Genomic DNA, 13298 nt, shown 5'->3' with positions numbered 1-13298 from the left:
GCGGATTATGGATATGCTGTTGTTCGGATTGCAGGCTACAGTTGGCATCCTCCCCGCCTGGTCATAATCTCTTATATTCGTTTTGGGCTGCTTGCAGCTAGTTATCTTCTCCGTATCCTTGATCCTACTGCGTGAAGATCGGGCCAAATCATCAAGCACAACTTCCCCGAAGTCGGTGCATATCATGTGGTATCAGAGCTTTCGTTGACACGGTAGAATCTGTTTTCCCTTGTTTTTCTCCATCGAATCTTTGTTTGTCCATGTAACGGCCCCGGGTAGCATCCCTATTAGAATTGTTTGTTGTTTTTATTTTGTGCATCACCATGCATCATGCATCATATCATCCATGTTTTCGCTAAATAAAATTATTTTATAAAGCCTAGATATTTTGTTTTCTTCTCATATGGTTTATAAAATAAACCTCCCCTCTCATGTCATTTAACAAACCCTAACACAAAATTATTTTATTTTGCTATAAAACATTTGGCTCTTATTTTGTCTCTATCTCTACCCTATATTCAAAACTCAACTTTTATTGGTGCTGGTTCAAAACAATTTGCAAAAAACAGATTTTCTAAAATAAAACAAAAGAGAAAAGGATTTGATAAATAAAACTAAAACCTCCTCGTCCCTGGGCCTCTCACTCCCTGGCCCGTCATCTCCCCTCTCTTCTTTTCTTTCCCGAGCAGCCCAAACCCACCAGCATCTAGCCCTGCTCTCTTCCACCTTTCGGCCGTACCCCTTCGGTCGATGGAGACCAAGTCCCCTCCTCGTTTTCTTCCTCACGCACGCAGGAAGCGTGCTCGCCTCTTCCTGTCGCTGTCGACGCCGCTCCCCACCTCCACCTCCCTCGCGTGAACCCTCCCCCTCGCGCTGCTTTTTCCCTGGACCACGCCAACCACTCCATCGCCTCTCCTTATCTTCTCCTCCCCTTTTCTTCTTCCTCTCCAAGCCATGAACCGAAGGAGAACCCCCACAGTACCGCTTCCTCCTCCTCGTCGCCTCGCTGGTTCCGGCCGCCCCCAGCCGTGCCGCCACCACCAATCGATGCGCCTCACCTTCCCGCATCTCCCGGTGCAAGGAATTGAGCCGGGGTGCCCTGTATCGTCCCCAACATCGCCGATTCTTCGCCACGGTGGCCGCACTCCGACGAACTTTCCGTCGCCGTGCGTTCTCCCCCGCCCTCTCCGACCTCTCTATCGCGTTCCTGATGCCGCCGCCGGCGAAGCTCCGGTGCGTCCCCGGCACCATGAACACCCTCAGCAGGCTCCCCATGTTCTCTCGCGTCGAACGCACCCTCTCCCGCTTCCCGGTTCGCCCGCAATCGTCAGATCCATTCTTGACTGCAAGCTCCGCGATGGCCTCTTTCGACCCAGATCTTCGCCTCGGTTTGGTTTAAAGGGTTGCTTGCCTTATTCCAAACATTGTCGCTACAGTAGCCCAGCTGGTCCGTTCCCTTTGACTCCGATGGAGAGATCCTGTGCTCAAATCTCAGGGCATGCGGATTTAATCCCAACCTTTTTGTGTTCTTCGCTGCTCAGATCCGGCTGCTCAGATCCGGCGCCTGATGGGCCTTGACCCAGATCCTCCGACCCAGCCTGTCTCCCCGTGCGTCCAGCTCCTATCCGCCGCCGCTTGCAGGCCAGGTTCTGGCCCAGTTCTTCCCCGACTCCCCGTGCGTCCAGCTCCTATCCGCCGCCGCTTGCAGGCCAGGTTCCGGCCCAGTTCTTCCCCGACGCAGAACCAGGCTAGATCCGGCCCATCGTCCCACTCTGCATTTGCTTCTTCCCGGATAGGATCACGAAGTGGTGATGTGAGATACGACGAGTTCTCCGACAAGTTCTTCTGCAGCTTTCCACAGGCGAGCCCACCTCCTTCACCTATTCTATATTTTGCTCTCCCTCGCACTGCTATCCTTATGTTAAAATTCTTTATCGAGTCACGTGTCCTATTCCACTTGTTTACCATAATAATCCTATATGTATCATTCCTTACCATAGCCGTTGCTTGATGTTTGAGCCTTGCGAGTCGTAGGCGTGTTTAGGCTCTGTTGTTTATCTCGATTTGTTATCGGGATATGTTGGGTTGTTGGGAGGTTATCACATGATATATCATTTGTTGGAGATAATCACACTTTACTTTATTGTTAACAACTAAAATTGTAAGCAGAGGCATCTGTGAGCCCCTTTGCGAAAGCATCGGAACTTTGACTTGCTAATGTCCCCTAGGACCCAAGTTCTTGTTATCTGTTCCGAGATTGAGCGCTCTACCCGTACGTGGGGGAGTGGGACCCCCATCACCCACTACCTTTCCTCGAGTCTGTTTATTGGGAGCCACAACCTTGGTTTTATTTGCCCATATGCACGATGCACGATTTACTTCATGTTGCCTTCGGGTGTTTATTTCTGTACTGTACTCATATTGTGTGCCGACTTATCCTTGGCCGGTCGTTAGTGCCCGCCTTGGACGCCATCGCAACCTCTGGGTCCGTATCGGAGTACGGCCGAACTTCGTCACGGGTAGCTTAGTTGGGTGGCTCCCATTAAACTTTCTCTTGCATTGGGAACGGTCTTGATGTGAGACTCCACCTGTAGTAAGTGGGTTCGAGCATGTGTATGGTTACATTTGGGCAACCCCTGCAGGGTGTACATCTTATCGATAAGCCGTGTCCGCGGTTATGGACGACTTGGAATTGTATGGCTTGATCATAGAACAACTTACACCTTATACTTGTTGTTAATAATCTGATAATAACTTGATTAGTAATATAGCATTACTACAACCGATACATAATAAAACTTGTCCACCGTTGAGTGCCTTTTACATTGCCTCTTCGCTTTGTTGAAGGGGATATGTGTAATCGGTTGGGTTATGTTTGTGTAGTATTTATCTGTTACCTTGTGCGCTCTCTTATCTTCTCTAATTAGACGGATGTTGTAGCGTGTCTCTATTGGTTATAGTTTTGCTGCCGCTAAACCTACCATATAGCCCCAGGCGATATATATATTCGCTCGGCGAGCATAGCCATTTCTAGTCTCGCTAAGTACGTGCCGGAGTTCGTTCCTTGGTACTTACTCTCGCCTTTCCTCTTTCTCTTTTGCTTCCTCCCTCTTGTCGGCAACCGATGGCCCGACTTTGACAGGTACGAGATGACGATGTTAGCAAGGTTACCCTTCCGGCTTGGCCTGGGCAGGGTTATGGACGCCATTGGTTATCTTCAGGACTCTTAGTCCAATTTGTATCTTGTCCGTACTCGGATGTATTTGATCTTCTGTATGATTTGGATCTTTGTATGTATCTATTTGTATCTTGACTCCTTGGAGTCGTTATTGTAATATATGTTTCTTGTGTGCTCTATTGTAATCCTGTTGTAATGTTACCGCTCGTGTTAATTCCTCTGGCATCACGTGTGTGATTCGTCGCGCACGTCGTGTCGGAGGGCGTCTCTGAATCGATATCATGCGGATTTCGGTGGGATCGCTGGAATCCTCATGGTACCGGTTCCGGGGCGTCACAGTCCATCATATTTTCAGATCTGACCTCTAATAGTTTAGATCTATCACTTGATGTTATTTTCTTTCCTGTTCTAGATCCAAATCCAAAGAAAAAATCCACAAAAAAAATTCCTAGACCTTCCTTGTGCCGAGATCTAGTCTTATGTTTTCTTCTTTGTGTTCTTCGTATCTTGTGTTTGCTCCAAATAATTTTGAAATTTCTGCTTATTCTGAGCTTGTGTTTGTTTAGAGGGAGAAAAGGAGACGAAAAAAAATTAAAAATAAAAGCAAAAAAAAGTGATGAAAAGTTTTCAATCAATTTCAGTTTGGTGAGAAAAATTCAGAGGTCATATAGGCAAGTGTTGTAGGAAAGAAAAACGTGGTGCAAAGTTTACCAAAATTATCTTATTATATATCTGTTAGCATCTATTGGGTCTCAGCACTAATCCCTCTTTGTTTCCCCCACCAAAATCCACCATAAAACTGCTAGTCTCTTCCTTTTCAATCGCTTGTTCACTTCCAAAAAACCAGTGCCACACACCGCCGAGGAACATTAGAATCTGGGTAAGCAAGATGTGAGTTGAGAGTTCCACATATATACACATATTTCTTCACCCCTTTGTGAGTTCTAATATGACAGGATCCAACTCAAGTGTGCATGGTGAAAACAATATGGAAGACGATGTTCTGGTGACTCGTGCTGAGATGGATGCACGGATTGATGCACGACTCGATGCAGCCTTGCAAAGGTTTTTCGGTGATCGTATACCTACAACGAGCAATGGGGCTCGACATCAACATCGCCCCACTGCCTCGTTGGTCGGCGATAATGGCTGGAACGCCAACAACAACCTCTCCGATGACCATGAACGAGCTGCAGTGCGGTGACCCAGCATACCACTTCATGTTGTAGTATACAAGTCGTTGATATGATCTTCATGAAGGGACTTCTTCACAAATATCACATCCCTCAGAGTGGTACAACAGAAACATTGCAGGTCATAACACTCGAGATTATATTACAGTCATGGTCTTAATAAGTTGGTATTCTCACAGGTCCGATGAGAACACCCTAAGATACTACTGAAGTATTATTACAAACCAACATAAAGATTAAACTGAACTCAGCAACTTATTTAGGTAAGTTACTACACTGCTCGGCTCTACGATAACTAAGGTAAGACACTACTCCTCCGACTCATTGTTGTCGGGTCCGTAGACTATCCCATAGTCCACGCCTTCCACTCCTCCGGACAGATCAGGTTCCTCGTAGACCAGCTCGTAATCTCCTTCCGGTGCTCCGTCGGTGGTCTCTATTTCATTTTCATAGTCTAGCAAGGGTGTCGATAGAAAGTGAGTACAGAGGTACTCAGCAAGTTCAAAAGAGAAAAAAAAAGTGTTTGATGAACTAACCACGACCATTGATTAGAAAATATCAGGTCAATGCATGCTTCGAAAACATTTGTTCAAAAGGTTGAATTTATTCTGAAAACTATGCCATCAGTCTTCACAGGTTGAACAGAACTTCACGGAGTTCCTTTCCTGCCGCGTTCGTAGTTCCCTTCCCGGAACAGGGAGTAACAGCCACGATTTGATACACGAGGTGCATTACTTTTCCCATAAGAGAACTTATCCTTGATACCAACCGAGACGCGTTTCTCGTCCACACTTTCTTGGTGTGGGGCCAGGTGTAAGATCCAAGCCAATCACTGCCTTCTCCGCGACCTTGCATACCCACCCTTTTGTCCATCCGTACATCTCCGGTAGACATCTCCCGATCATACGGCTTTACCCTCGATGTACTATGGGCAATCCCTCATAGACGATAAAGCCTCTCATCCACACGGATAGGGATTTTAAAGGATTTCCCAACCTCCTGCAGTGTTATCCCAACACCCAGCCAGGCCCTATCAAGTCCGTTGATATGCAAGAGGGAAAAGATACAGCTGACTTCCCCAGAGCCATTATAGATTTCTGAACTTAACCTTCTCTGCTAGTACCATGTTAATTTTTGTTGCACAAAAGATATGTCAGGGAACTACTAGTAGCATGTTTGATTCCAGGGAGCCTCAAGTTTGTGTCACAAGTCACAACTACTTACTATTGTCTAGTTTATTCACATTGATATATGTTGGATACACCTTCTCTCTACAAGTTTTCTTCTACCATGTCATGATAAGTTGTGTGTGGGAATTATGGTTTTTGCAGTTGTACTCCCCTGTCATCCATGATTTTTGATCTGGATTTGCTTCATCTCCTTTATTTTCCGATCTGGATCGATATGATTCACTGTTTACATGTGTGATCCCTATTCAGATCCTCGTCACAGGGGGTGATATTCGCCTCTTTGATTCTTGATTTTTTTGTGATCTTTGGATGCGCGGTCCAGTTTTGATGATTTGGGTATCCTGGACAAAGTGTTGATCGTTTGGAATGTGATCGGGAACTTGGGATTGTGTTCCAGACCATTTTGGAGATCGTGGTTAATTGACCATTTTTTAGACCCGGTTTTATTTGCAAATCAATGTTTCAGATCTATTTCTTCATGGTGGCAGCCTGGTCCGGTGCTCAACAATCTTTTTGACCCCTGCGTACTGAACACAACTTCACCACCACCAGAAGCCTCCATCGCGCCTCCAACAACCCGACCCTGCTGCTGCCTCGCTGGCCTCTGTCTCCTGGTGTTTATTCAGCTCCCACGAGCTCTCCTGCAGCTAGGAGAAGATATCGAACCGAAGGCCAGGAGAAGATGTCGAACCTGTTGGTTATTTTTGTACTTGGTGTTCAAGATCCATGCCCATTCCATGCCATGTTTCTCCATATTGCTCAATTTTTTGGATGGACCACCACGATATCCTCTATTTGATTTGATTTTTCTCGATGTAGAGAGCTTGAAAGAAATACTTTGGTTTTCTTTCATGTTATTATTATTATTATTATTATTATTATTATTATTACAGGCATTCCAAGAGGTACGTGGGTTTGATTCTCTAAGGAACAAATATTTTTGAGAAGTTTGTATGTAGCTTTAATCACACTATTGTGAATAGAAACTGGAGCAGCTAGTGCTAATGGAGCAGGTTTTAACATCCGCAGCCCGACCACATATTGGTTTGTCGTTTCTAACGTTTTCTAGTCTGATTTTTATTCAAAGAACGGTATGATGACAATGTGAGAACTCTCTAGATGATTGAAGATATTAATGTTCAATGAAATGTACGAGACTCCTAACGGTTATTTTATCAGATAATTAACAAAACTTTTACATGCGCTGTTGAAGTTTCGATAACACAGTATCCGCAAGCAAAATTACATGAGCGTGATAAAAGAAATGAGAAAGCTTTGCTGGATGTTTCCTCCTGGACATAGGCACAGTGACAACGAAAAAGCAACTGCTAGTCACCAGATATGTACTCTCTTTTACTCTGTCAGTTCATTTGTGGGTTTTGTAGATGCTCAACCATACTTGGATCATGATGAGGCATTGAAGTTATCGATGGAGGACGCCAAGCATTCAAATACTAACAGTGATGATGGTGTCCCTCAGAAGAAATATATTGTAGATCAGCAACCTTAATTGTCATGTGTAGATTTCGTTCATTTTTTTGGGAAATTTGTTTTAGTTTCAGAGCTGTATGTAAATATAATGTTCAATATATGTATTTGGTCAATAAAATGTGGATATGACCCACCAACTCTTCGAGTTTCCAAATTGTTAAATTCTTATGATCATTAAATTGGTCCATGTAGTTATTAGAACTGGTCATTAAAGATTATCAACTTAATAAATAAATACTATTATAATATGTAAAATGGTCGATGAAGCTCCTACAGTTTCTGCAAAACTAATTTTACCGATGACAAAAGTGGTCGTTAATACCAAAATGTTGGCCGTTGTTTCTCACTTTTAAGGACTACAAACCATCTTGTTGTTAGAAAAATAATGACGAATAAAAGAATGTGGTTGTTATGCTCTCCCCTTCCCAATTTAGGATGTATATTAGTTTTAGTCAAAGTCAAACTTCATATAAATATATAAACTTTTATAATACCAAATGTATAAAATATGAAAATATATTTCGTGATGGTTCTAAAAATATTGAGTTAATGTAGTAGATGTTGATAAAATTTTCTGTATATTTGTTTGAAGTTTACAAAGTTAAACTTTGACTAAGATTAATATGCATCTGAATATGGGAAGGAGTTAGTACTTTTAAAGATGGAGCCTATAAGAACAACTAACGACTGCAGGTCGTTAATGACTTTTAATGACCACATTGAACATTTAACGACCACATATACCATCGTTAAAAATCACTTTTCTAGTAGTGGAATTCATCAAGCACACTGATATATTATTTTTACACCTCGTGAGTGCCGATAGATCTGATTGACTGATTGTGTTAAGAGGTTCCTTTGTTCCTCCTGGATTGCATCTCCAGTTGACCTTGGCGTTTTGGAGCTCTACTCAAGCGATGGCATATTGTGGTTCATATCTTTACCTTGCTTCATCAGACCAGCGTCAGAGCTTGACTTCATGTTGTAAGGACTGTCCGTTTTCGCAACCTCGGAGCTATTACCATGCGGCAAAAAGCTCTCCGTGAATCCAGCTCCGCCTTGATTGGAAACAGCAGACGAATTGTTGTACGTTGAGAAAATCCTGAAATATTTTATAACTGTTCGGTTAGTATTGAACATATATATTGACGATTTCGGAATTCATCAATGACACTGATATTGCTTTTTATACCTCGTAATTGCTGAGATATTTGTTCGTCCTAAGACATTCCTCGTTGCCACCTGGATTGCATTTGCATAATATCCAGTTGATCTCGGCCTCTTCAAACTCAACTCAAGCCATGGCACTAATTTGGAGGAGCAATTAGGAGCATCTTTGGCTCTTGCTGCCTGTTGGACGTCCATGCTTTTAGCCATCAAACCAATTAGGTCCGCAGTATCTGCAAAAGTTGGATCCTCAAAATTATCAAATCTAGCATTCGAAATTTTCCGCCGCGGATACTCACCCCACCCATCTCTTGGTTTGATGAAACTCCCATTTCGGCAAGATTCATCGTCTGTGTTCACATAAATAGGGTCACTTTTTTTCCAACCCCGTCCCTTTGATATCATCTAAAAATCATATTAAAATCTATATCTATATCTATACCTAATCTTATCAATACTTAATAATAAAGTAAAAATGGGTTCTGTCATCCGTATTTTCTGCCCCTGTATTTCAATTGAAATTACGGCACTTGCCACCAGAAAGTGAAAAAATGGTCCGCACCAATGACCCACGAAACGCACGATTGAGGAGTCATCCCGGTCTATCCAGTTGACCCACGCTGGCTGGCAGAGCGCTCCACCAAGGACACAAATTCATGTGGCCTAGAACCACGCCCAGATGGAAGATTTGCATCCATTCAAACAAGAGAGGACTTCGTTAAGGATTCAGATCGATAAATTTTCCTACATATAAGCAGCACTATCAGGGATGAGAAGGATGAGGTCGCCCATGAGCGATTTGTAAGTCGCTGAGTTGAAGGCCTGAAGCATCGGCAACAAATGGACACCGCCGCTGTCTGTAGCGCCGCCCAGGGCTCCGAGTCTAGCGATTTTGATATGTTCATGCATTTTCTCTTTAAGATTTGGGAATTTGAGGAAGCAATTGGGATTTTTTCTAGAGAAGCTGATGCTTAGCTGGTCTTTTCGGATGATCAGCCACACTGGGACTGAGACACGGCCCAAGTCACGCGGTCGAAAATTGGAGCGATCGAAGGAAAAAGGCACATACTTCTCTTCCTACGGCGTCCGCTGCGGCGAGCCATCCGCGGCCTGGCCCTTCGGCCTTCGTTAAGGATTTTCTTGGAGAGTGTTGGTGCGCCGCCGCTTCCTCTGATGGGCAGGCCAGGTTAGGTCGCTGATGGAGCAACTGAGGAGGGTGGGTTGGGTCGCCGCAGATGGGGAAAGGTGAGTGTGGGCGCAGATGTTGTGTGCTTGCGGTGGATTAAAGGGTAAAAGGAAACTGTGTTTTACCGCGGGGGCAGATTGCTTGGGGTACCATCAAAATATCGCGGCAAGGAGCCTCAAAATCCAAGAAAAAAATGAAAATGCAGAATGTACTGAGATAAATCAGTCAGACTATTAGAATTGTTTATTTGTTTTAGCTATATCGGATTTAGCTGACGATCACATTTATATGAGCTGAGGACTTATGTGTTTTTGGACAAAATTTTCTAATACATGATAATGTCCGCCGCTTCTAAGTAGCATGCCGTGCAGTCCACTAGCCCAAACAAATTGGACGGCCAAGGGTAAAGGACACCGGTGCCCTGATCCAGGGTGACGTGTGAACGAATGTAGCGGGTACCCCGCCCAAGGAGCATTGCGCCGTGCATGCCGATTGGTTCCGAGCTGGTGGAGCGTAGGGTTATTTGAGAAATGGGAGGGAAGAACAATGTCAATGAGTAGGAAGACAGGTTGGAGCTAGGTGTCGACGAGCAAGAACAAGGGTGGAGACGTGTGTTGGTGGAAGGTGGATGGCGGGGAGGCAACGTGCGGGTGGAAGAGATGTTGTGTTGTGGAAATTCTCGCAGCGGTTCATGGGGAGAATGAATGAAACGGTTCAGATAGATACATAGATTTTGATTTCATAGCTTTTGGGCCCTCTTTTTTGAGTTGCTACTCTCAAGCAATTCTGTAATATCTTTGTACTTCTTTGCATCATAAATAAAAAAGAAAAAAATACACAGTGGGGAAATCCACTGTTCAGCCTCAAAAATAAATAAATTCTATTAGTCAGTCATATGCCATAATTGTTGGTTTTCAGATAGAAGTTTCAAAATAGCTATATTTAATAATATTAATCCGTAACAACGCACGAGTAATTTTTCTAGTTACTAATAAAAGCAAAAGTGTTTCTTTCAGTCCAACTTTTGTTTGGATGATTTTGCCCTCCCGTCGAAATACATAATACACCCGCGTGCCATCTACCATTTTGTTCAATTCTGCCTCCTCGATTGCTCGCATTTTAAGAAAAGCCCGAATATAGGAGTCCGATAGCTATATATGAAACTGAGTCTCCCACCGCACCAGGTCAATAAAAGCCACAGATTTCTTTGCTTGGCCTCGCCAAACGCCGAAGAGAATCGAACGCGACATAGTTGCAATGCAACGCTGCCGCCACCCCTTCACGGACGGAACATGAGAGACCGCGTGTGCGGGAGGTCTATCTAATGCACGCACATGATGCAGTCTGCGATGATATGGCATGCACCTTGGAGACGTGATGGCGAACTGAGTTCGCCGGAAACTAGACCGCGTACGTGGAGGTAGCACCCTTCAAGGCGACCTTTCCACCGCCTAAACCACCCTGGACTCCTGGAGGCCACACCCCTGGCTGTCGAGCACGGTGTCACCTGAATTGAACAACGTGGAGGCTCTCGTGCACCCCAGCTGCACTGACCGCGCGACGACTGAACTGCACTAACACATCTCCTATGCAGCTGCAGCACTGTTCATCAAAAACAGCCTTGAAACGATTGATTGGCTTGGAAAACGCCCTTGCGAGCCCATGGACGGGCTTCCTCGGAGATCAAGCATCACTGACTATCCCACCTACTTGCGGGTGCTACGGGCTCGATGGTTGACGTGATGCCCGGGAGTCGCTCCCTAGCGCGCCACCACCGTGTGGGAGGGCAACGTCCTCACTGAATAGTGGCATGACCGTCTCCACTCCCTTCACAGTGGCATGAAGCATTCAACTAATTTTAATCCAGCGGGTAGAAGATAGGTAAAGAGAAGAGTCTCTTCATCGTGCGGCTTCTCCTCGTAACAATTGTTGTTAAATGTTTTCCCTACACTTGGACAAGTGTCTTAGTTTTGTCTAGATTCGAATATATCTAGAAAAACCTTATAGTATATAGTAGATACATCCGTTTCTAGAAAAAAAGCCAAGACACTTATTTTTAGATGGAGTGAGTATTATTTTTTCTCTAGGTGCTCAACAATTTCCCACCTAAGTAATTTCTATATTTTGTTGTTCCACAAATTCTAGATGAATTTAGATATGAGCCCATAAAAAATATCAAGAAATGAAATTCTCCAGGGTCTAGAAAATATATTCAACAAAAATACTTGTCTTTCGTGACATAGCTTTTGCTCCTCCCGGTGCTAGTCTAAATACACAAATAGTGGAAGTATCTTTTTAGTTGAGTTGCCGGGTGAATTGGTTGAGCATACCTGGTACCCATCTTGTGCTGTTCGGGTGGATCACAAGCGCACAAGTGCTATCAAGGTGTTCGGTTGAGTGATCTGGAGCCATGGCCTGTGGACCGTCGATCACCACAGCACGCTTTGTCCATGAGCTCTGCGCCTTAATAAAAATAAAATAAAATGGTGAGGAAAAAGTTCAAATGCGGATGCTTTTTCACATATGTAAATACTCTTTGCTTTTGCCCACTTCCATTACCACTGCTACTTGACTGAGTTGCAAACAAAATAAACTATGTTTTAGGACTAGCATGAAACAGAGGGATATGAAAAAGAGAATAACTTACGCTGTTGAAGCGTTTCCAGATATGCTGCCAAAGGCTCTTAACCTCTTGCTGACGTATCGGCTTCTTCAAGAAGTGGACGGCACCTTTGGACAAGCAACTGAAGACCGTGCCCAGCGAATCGCAATTAGACATCACTGGAAATGGAAGGTAGTCAATGAATGAGTCGATGCACGTTGAGCTGAGTCGAGGGAATGAGTTTAATTAAGCTGCTTACCGATGATTGGGATGTGCTTGCAGACACCGTGGTCCATGACCCTATCGAGCAGTTCAATCCCAGACAGATCGGCCTCGGTGAGAACAAGGTCGATGTTATTGTGGATACCCTGAACCTGAAGGAACGCCCATGCCTGCCGCCCATCTTCGGCAGCGAGGACTGGATAGAAAATAAATCATTGGTGGTAGATACAGAAACAGTACGTAGACACCGATAGATACAGATGCAGTAATAAGTCGAGGATGGTAACTAGCGATGACCTTGGTAGTTGCAGACACGAAGCAGGTCAGTGATGGCCAGCCTGGTTGTCTTGTCGGCTTCGACGAGCAGGACCCAGACGTTCTCCTTCTCGACGAAGCGCGCCCAGGTGAGCGGATGAGCGGCATGGTCTCCGGACGGTGGCGGCGGACGCGGCTGCTGCTGGTCCATGTACGAGCTCATCTGCCTGGCTGCAACTGCAAGAGGCAGAGGAAGAAATCTGTTGGTACTATCATCAATCGAGCTTTGAGCACAACCGATCAATTTTTTTCTTGGTAATAATGGACAATATATCAATACCAAGAAGATATCAAAAGTACACACGGCCTATGTAACAACTCAATAGGAGGAACAAGTCGAGACAAGTAGGATGTGCAACTTGGGGCGGTCTGGAGGAGCTAGCACGCAGCAGGCGGGAGACACCGATGAATCGATGTGATAGGAGGAGCAGTAGTAGCGTGGGAAGCCAAGGGGGCGGCGACAGGTGAATTTATACTGGAGTAGTCGGTGAACGGCGAGAAAGAGATCCGAGTAAACCAAAAGCATGGTTTTACTTTTACTCCTCTCGACGGAGGGACGTGGATTTTGTAAACCAAGAGCTGGATCCGTCCGACCAAATCAAATGATGCGGGTTCCACAGCCGCGGTGCCCACCGTGCCTGTTTGAGAGCGTGCCAGCTTACCTTTTTTCCTAGTATCAAAAAGATCGATACTCTCCATGTCGTGTCTCTGGTCGTATTCCTGCCCGCTTAACTTTTTTTATTTAAGCTAGCTT

The 13298-nt window shown here is 44.8% G+C and overlaps 1 protein-coding gene across 2 annotated transcripts; it reads right to left on the bottom strand.

Annotated features, from left to right (window-relative positions):
• Positions 1-7723: 7723 nt before the first annotated feature.
• On the bottom strand, positions 7724-12996 carry LOC127296681 (two-component response regulator-like PRR37). Of its 2 annotated transcripts, none has more exons than XM_051326862.2 (7): positions 12825-12996; positions 12527-12721; positions 12267-12425; positions 12053-12186; positions 11736-11868; positions 8245-8452; positions 7724-8154 (listed from the first exon to the last, which is right to left on the bottom strand). In XM_051326862.2, exons 2-7 carry the CDS (start codon positions 12705-12707, stop codon positions 7959-7961), a joined length of 1011 nt encoding a protein of 336 aa, XP_051182822.1. In that variant the 5' UTR covers positions 12708-12721; positions 12825-12996; the 3' UTR covers positions 7724-7958. The 2 variants fall into 2 exon arrangements, with proteins under 2 accessions (XP_051182822.1, XP_051182823.1); XM_051326863.2 differs by having other exon boundaries at positions 11736-11862.
• Between the last annotated feature and the right edge of the window lie 302 nt (positions 12997-13298).

This window comes from Lolium perenne, chromosome 4 (assembly GCF_019359855.2).
Source record: "Lolium perenne isolate Kyuss_39 chromosome 4, Kyuss_2.0, whole genome shotgun sequence".
Lineage (NCBI taxonomy): Eukaryota > Viridiplantae > Streptophyta > Magnoliopsida > Poales > Poaceae > Lolium > Lolium perenne.
This window is presented reverse-complemented; position numbering and strand designations above follow the sequence as displayed.

Excerpts from the sequence above, each read along its gene's own strand:
- LOC127296681 (XM_051326862.2), bottom strand. The coding sequence starts at position 12,707 with ATGAGCTCGTACATGGACCAGCAGCAGCCGCGTCCGCCGCCACCGTCC. Across the intron at positions 11,869-12,052 it reads TCTGGAAACGCTTCAACAGC|GCGCAGAGCTCATGGACAAA; the intron begins GTAAGTTATTCT and ends ATTTTTATTAAG. Across the intron at positions 8,155-8,244 it reads AATATCTCAGCAATTACGAG|GATTTTCTCAACGTACAACA; the intron begins GTATAAAAAGCA and ends AAAATATTTCAG.